This window comes from Daktulosphaira vitifoliae, unplaced genomic scaffold (assembly GCF_025091365.1).
Source record: "Daktulosphaira vitifoliae isolate Bord-2020 unplaced genomic scaffold, ASM2509136v1 Scaffold_2, whole genome shotgun sequence".
Lineage (NCBI taxonomy): Eukaryota > Metazoa > Arthropoda > Insecta > Hemiptera > Phylloxeridae > Daktulosphaira > Daktulosphaira vitifoliae.
In genome coordinates, this window is record NW_026099573.1 from 17,242,155 (window position 1) to 17,249,898 (window position 7,744).

The following is a 7,744-nucleotide window of genomic DNA, read 5'->3' on the forward strand; positions in this document are numbered from 1 at the left end:
GCAGTTTTCCTAGCTTGGGGAATCGGGCGCGTCCTCAGGTTGCGGATAGAGGAACGGCCTGCCGATATGCAGGTTAGCTCCGAAATAAGCAGTCCATTCGTTTGGACGGACGTATATAGTATTCTAAAATACCAAGTTCTTAAATTTTTAGCTTCGTTGCGAAACTGAGAAAATATTAGTTTTACATAATGTGATTATTTATTTACTTATATATTTATTTTTGTACATGTCACAATATTTATAGATATCGTTAGTGATTTTTTAAACAATTGTTTTGCGAACATTAAACATTGCTAAAAAAATCATTACTACAGAATTTCACATATTTCAAAATATTGGCAAAATTTAAAAAAAAATCGAATACTTATGAATGGTTACTAAATTTTTGTAAAATATTTCTAAATAAGATTGTTTTATTATTATTATAATCCTATTTCAGCAAAATTTAACCAGTTTTCTATTATGAATATTACTATTACAAATATATTTATCTGAAATTGAACATATTTTATCTTACATTATTTTATATTTTTATCATTCTATATTTATTTAACGTACAAATTATTTTAGTGAGATAATAATAGAAGATCTTTTAAATTTTTACTATAAGTGCATTTATCTATATAATATTATATTCATTTATGTCATAAATAAATAAGTTTTAATAATACTGTTTGAACAAAATATATTTACAATTTGGTTAAAACAACAATTTCAATACAATACTAAAATCATTTTTAAACTGGGTTATTAAAATTATGAACCAGAAAAATATCTTTTAATAAGAACCATTCTACAAACTAAAAATAAAACATATTTAATAACAATATATGTAGCATTTAAAAGAAAAACAAATTGCTTAAACATTAAATTAAGAGTCTTGTTAAAGACATTATTACAAAAAACCAAAAAAAAAAAAAATTTTATTAGATTATCTAATAGATATTAATTATTAGATTGTTTATGTTTTGAACCAATTGATTTATTTCCTTTTCTAGGTCTACTTTTTCTGTTTTTTAACATTGATTCCCAATTTTCTCTAACTAACATGTATAATTGTAAAGTAGCTTTTGCATCTTGAACAGAACTGTGTTCACCTTCTTGTATGTTAACTCCAAGGAAATGTGAAGTAAGTCGTTTTAAACTTGGAATACGACCATCTGTTAATTGCTTGAACTCCCAGTAAGTTGAAGTGTCTCTAATCATTCGTTTGGGATGTGAGATTTTCAGTACCCTAAAATCATTCACAAGAGCATGACCAACTAATAGTTTCCCTTTTAATATCTCCGAAACATCATTTTTTACTTTGGAAAATAATTCACCATTCTCAATATCTTGAGGACGAACTCCACTGACAGCAGTACGGTAATTAGTAATTTCTTTTGTTGGTTTAACAAAATTATCATAAATTGTTACACCTTCAGAATTAACTATAGAAACTCTAGCTAACATATTTCCTTTACCATCAGAATTTATTCCAACCATTTCACAATCAATTGCTACGACTTCAATTTTTTCTTTTTCTTGTTTCTATAATAAATAAATAAAATAAATTAATATAAATAACATTTAAAAAATTTTACTTCAGAGAAATAAATTTTAATATAATTCAAATATAATAATCCTGAATATTGTCATTCAAAGCATCAATAATTCAAATGTTCAGACAGTTACTTTATTTTTGTTTAAAAGTAAATTTATCAGGAATAATTTTTACCTATACAGACGGTATGATACCATTTTTAAATGTTAATTGTTAGCTCCATTAGCATTTTTATAAACCAGTTTTAAATAATATATAATATAATATAAATATATAATTCCTTAATATATTAGCTTCGATGCGAAGCTTAGAAGGTATTAATTTTACCATAATCTGTTTATTTATTTATTTTTTTTTTTTTGTGTCTGTCACTACTTTTTCTCAGCTCTCACTGGACCGATTTCTTTCATCAATACGTCAAAAGATCACAAATCGTATCTAGTTGAAAAAATTACCCTTAAAAATTGAAAAATTTTCCCTCGTTCCCCGTAAAAGGGGAAAACATCCAAAAAAATTACAAATTTAAAAATCGGTAAATTTTGACATTTTTTTCACTTTTTTTTCTTAAAACTTCCATAACTTTTTGAAAAATAATCAAATCAACATAATTTTTTTTATACTAAAACCTTAGGTATTTACCTTTCATTTGGTATCATTTTTTTTGAAAATCTATCACTTAACCTGCTCATTAGGGGGGATTTAAAATAGCAATTTTTTTACAAAAATTAACTTTTTCAACTTAATTTTTGAAAATTTTCCGGAAATACTGCGTCCTTCAAACATATATCAAATTAAAGCTTATTTTATGTACTATAAAATGAAAAAAAAAAATTTGTCCCGACACTTTTTCTTCTACATTTAAACGGCTGCCGCAGTTAAAAAAACGCTATTTTTGCGTTAAAATTTTCGATTTTCGATTTTTAATTTTCAACTTAAAAATGCTATAACTTTTTGAAAAATGTATGTATCAGCACAATTTTTTTTTCTAAATACATTATAAGTACATCTTTCATTTGACATACTTTTTATTAAAATTAGACTTAAAATCAAGACTTAGCAAGAAGGGAGTGTTTAAATTTTCTACAAAAAAATTCTGTTATAAATAAAGGGGGTTTAGGAAAAAATGAAAAACATTCACGACTCATAAAAGACTTAAAAAATAAAAACTGTTTTTATTTAAAGGCAGATAAGGGGAATTCTGTTGTAATACTAAAAAAAGAAGATTATTATGAAAGAGTATCAAGAATGATTCAAGAGGGTCCTTATAAAGAAATTAAAAAGAATCCATTAAGTAAAATGATAAGGGAGGCTACAAACGTCATAAATAGTTCAAAATTAATAATCGAAGAAAAGTTCAGGTTTTTCATTAAAATTTCAAACCCTCAAATACCTAAACTATATGCTTTGCCAAAAATACATAAGCCAGGAAGTACTATGAGACCTATTGTGTCGAATATTAATGCTCCGACTTACAATTTGGCTAAACACCTAGTAAGGGTATTTTCATCTTTCAAAAAATTCGATAGTTTTTCAGTTAAAAATAATATTGATTTAGTTAAACAATTATCTAGTTATACCATTCAAAATAATGACAGGTTAATTTCTTTTGACGTAGTTGCCTTATTTCCGAATATTCCAATAAATATAACAATTGATTTTCTTAAAGACTGGCTAAAGGACCAAAACATTGAACAGGATAAAATAAATGAGCTTATTAATTTAACAAAGTTATGTATGAGTCAAAATGTTTTTCAGTTTCAAAATAAATTTTATGAGCAAACTGAGGGCACAGCAATGGGAAATCCGCTATCACCATTTTTAGCAGAACTTTTCATGAGTAGGTTTGAAACAAATTTAAAATACACTTATGGTGATTTTCCAAAAATTTGGGTTAGGTATGTCGATGATATTTTTGCAGTTATAAATAAAGATTTTAATATGGGGGTTTTCATACAACATTTAAATTCTTTTTACCCATCGATTAAATTTACATATGAACAAGAAATAGAGGGAAAATTGCCTTTTTTGGATTTATTAGTTAAAAGAACAGAGGGGGAACTAAATTTTGAAATTTATCGGAAAAACACACACACGTTCAGATACATTCCGAACACATCGAACCACACCTGGCAACACAAATTGTCAGCTTTTAATAGTATGGTTTACAGATTAATTAATATTCCGATGAATAAAATAGATTATGATAAAGAATTGGTGGTTATAAAAGAAATAGCTAAATTTAATGGGTATAACGAAAACATAATTTTGAAATTAGTCCGAAAACAAAAGTGGAAAAAAGAAAGGAGGGCAGCTAGTACACTCTCCAGCGAGGGGGAACAAAAAGTAATTAGATCACCAATTTTATTTTATCCGGGCATCTCAAATGGATTAACTAAAATATTTAAGAATTTTGGTATTACTTTGGTAACATCTAAGAGTAATAATTTAAGAGATTTATTAGGTAACCCTAAAGATAAGGTAGATGAAGGGGGGAAATCAGGCATTTATAAAATACAATGTGAAAGTTGTAATAAATGTTACGTAGGACAAACAAAAAGAAATATAGGGGTCAGGTTTAAAGAGCACTTAAGAAATATTAAAAATCAAGAAATTGAGAAATCTCCAGTGGCCGAACATTTATTGACACATAATCACTCTATTAAAACCATAAAACTAATTAAAAACGTAAATAATTACAAAGAACTTAATATCAGAGAAGCAATAGAAATGTTTAAAAATAAAAACAATTTAATTAATTGGGATCTTGGCCCACTGAAAAATTCATTATTAAACTTGTGTAAACTGGCAAAATGTGATAATATTACTTAGTGATAACGTCACTAGGTGATAAGGTCACTAGGGGTATATAAGGGAGTTTTTTCTAGTCGGGGTGTCAGTATGTGTTTAGCGTTGATAATGGTAACATTGTTTCCGAAATACGTATCCGCGACTTTTCATTAATTTTTTTGTGGCTTTTGAGTTTAATATTTTTAATATTTTTTAGTTTTTTTTTAAATTAATAATATTTTTAATATAGTTTTAATTTTACTTACAAAAGTAAATAATTTTATTTTGTATATTTAGTAATTCTTTAAATCTATTTGTGTGTGCTACTACCAGTCTATAATATTCCATATTTTTTTGTAATATGTTGCTATATAAATCATAAATTTAAAAAAAAAAATGATTTTTAGTTTCACCTGAATTTAACGATGGATTTTTACAATTATAATCAAATTTTAATATACGCTCAATTGAGTAAATCTTTTTAACAACTTTGTTTTGTTTGGTTCATTCAGTTAAAGTTCTGAATATTTCCATTGTAGAATATTTTTAAACACCAAAAGTTATTAGGAAATGATTATTATTATTTCTATTTCAGTTATCTATTACAATAAAAATGCAAAAAAATCGAATTTTTCTGAAAAATGTACTGCAAATAGTAATTATAAAATTTCCTGATTGCATAATTATCTTAACAATTTCATTTTTTTCTATTTAATAATATTAATTTCAAACTTGTCAGTTGAGCTAAAAGTTATGGTAATAAATTCATTTTTTTTTTTTTTATTATAAACATTCACTTTAAAGAACGAAATAAAGAAGGTTAAAAATTATTACTTTTAACATATTAAAAATCAATATCAATAATAATTTGAAAACAATTCAATATAAAAATTATATAATATATAATTAAAAGAATTACTAATCTGGGTATAATTAAGGAAATAGATTGATGTTGCTTGTAATTATCCATCATTTTTTTAGAATTAAACACTATCTACAGATTTGCATCGAAGCGTTTCTTATGATAGTGATTTTAATCACTGTCAGATTAAATCTATACTGGACCCAACTATGCAACGTCCCCACTATGCCGCGACCCCACTGTGCTGGGTTGTTTTTTGTTTGGTAATATTAAATAGTTATAGTAATCACCACGTGTTAAGCATTACTATTGTGTATCTAAGTAAAAACTATTTTATTTGATAAAATGCAAGACCGCTCATCATTAACGTATAGTGATAACATTGTGTTCATGGGATGGAAAGTTTTAATGAAAACATAACTTTAAACGTGTAATGAGTATTAGAATCGCCAAAAAGGCAATTGAATTAAAACAGGAATTTTTCATCTATTTTTAAGTATTATAGTTTATTAATTATTATATTAATAAATTTTCAAAAAATACTTTGTTTTTCTATATTTTACATCTTCTCATAAAACCATTGTACTTATATCCCGAAAGAAAATTATATTATATCATTTTATTCAATAATTACATTGTAACTCAGTTATTCTCATGCTTATACAAGACCAACCAATAACTAATTTTTATACATAATTTTAAACATAGAAAAATATCATTTTACATTCATTTTTTTGATTTACTATAGTATAAAAAAAGATGTCCCAAGCTACTTAATAATAGTAATTTATGTATAAAATAATAATAATTACAGATATTACCTTTGAATCATTTTTTTTGGAGCTTGACGACCCAGTTGAAAACGTAGGTATGAGAATAAAACACACAAAAAAAAGGAATATTCCAAAAGAAAAATAGAAATTCATTTTTATTAATGATAATATGAGTTAGTTAAACGTAAAAAATTATTTTTATTATTGAATTAATTTAGTTTATATAGAACAATTCAGTCTATTTTGATATATCTAAAATGTGGTAAAACAAATTAATCAATTGTCTTATTTACATTATATATGACATATACTTTACATTAATAATAAGTATTTATATATTATCACAGGAAAATATTACTTACTCATTCTCGAATAAAATAAAATATAGTATGAAAATATTAATTTTATTAAAATAAATACAGATACTAATTTAAAATGTAATCAAGTGTATAATTTATCATTGTAATATTTCTCATTGTCAAACAGTATAAGATTTTGTACAAAAATTAGTATATCACGATGAGTAATACAAAAGAAAATAGAATAGTGATAAAAGGGGTTTGGGTATTTTAACCAAGGTTGGATATTTGGGGATTCGGTCAATTTGTGATGAACTGAATATTCTAAGTCCAAGTTCGATCACGCGGATAAGTATTGTCAGAAAGAGTCAAAATAATAACAATTATAATGTAACATTTACTGATTGAACACTAAACACCGAGTCAGTGATCAGGTCCCTTTTTATTAGGAATAATTAACAATTAATGATATAATTAACACTACTACACTTTCTAAATGCTATAGTTTCTAATAATTATAATTTTTCTTACTTACTAGTTATTAATAATATAAATTCCTTAAAACTAATGTGATGGTGTCACGTTACCGTTATTGTGAGAGTAATTTTAATAAAATACAGACAGCACATCCGCTTCCCGAGACTGATGAATTAACAAATAATATTTATTGCCAAATGGCAATAGTTCTAATTATTATAAAAACCCAATAGACCTGACCATCGTGGTCAGTCGACTCCAGTGCCTTGTGTCATTCATCAGCCTCAGTACTCGGTTGTCGCTGTCCGGCTTACTGTTTAAAGTAAAGTCTTTGTTTATTCCTTTTTAAACCTATCTACTCTCTCCCACAACATTTCAGAGTATTTGTGTCTTGCACTTCGTCTGTACCGCATACCTAGGTGCTACCCTTATTCCCTTCCTATAACAACAGCCTTTCGACACCCTCAGCTAACCCGGAGTGTTAGCCGAGCACGGTGACTGCTGTACGACAACACGCACGTGAATACCTAGACAGCAGGCACCACATCCTCATCTTTACCTTCGTACACATAACCATTTACATATACTCCTTTCGTTTTATTGTGTTACGACACTAATATTTATATAATAATTATGAGTTCATAACACCATCACCCTTAAAGAGAAATAATATCTGAAGATATTATTTCTTACAAAAATAGAGCATATTATATTTTTACTTAAGGTACAGATATTTATGTTAAATTTTCTTATAATCTTTGTCTAAATCTAGTGTCATACATAATTCTTTCTGGTTTATTTACAGTATGATTTTCGGTTATGTTTAAAGGTTCTATTTCTAACGTGGGTTGGTTTCTGACGGGTTTTTTTTACAATATTTTACATATATATACATGTATATACAACAGTTATAACAATTAGTAACCCGAAAGTTTTAAAAAGTAAATTTACTATAAATTTGTTATTATCGTAAAATCATAAACGTGTTTATGGCTTAATAAAT

General features: G+C 26.1%; 1 protein-coding gene across 1 annotated transcript; it reads right to left on the reverse strand.

Annotated features, from left to right (window-relative positions):
* Positions 1-718: 718 nt before the first annotated feature.
* LOC126898502 (RNA exonuclease 4-like) lies at positions 719-6,153 on the reverse strand. The gene is made up of 2 exons (XM_050672580.1): positions 6,014-6,153; positions 719-1,530 (listed from the first exon to the last, which is right to left on the reverse strand). Exons 1-2 carry the CDS (start codon positions 6,116-6,118, stop codon positions 946-948), a joined length of 690 nt encoding a protein of 229 aa, XP_050528537.1. The 5' UTR covers positions 6,119-6,153; the 3' UTR covers positions 719-945.
* Between the last annotated feature and the right edge of the window lie 1,591 nt (positions 6,154-7,744).

Bases quoted from the DNA above. Each gene is read 5' to 3' on its own strand.
- LOC126898502 (XM_050672580.1), bottom strand. From the start codon at position 6,118: ATGAATTTCTATTTTTCTTTTGGAATATTCCTTTTTTTTGTGTGTTTT. The intron at 1,531-6,013 runs GTAATATCTGTA...TATTTATTATAG, and splicing joins CCAAAAAAAATGATTCAAAG to AAACAAGAAAAAGAAAAAAT.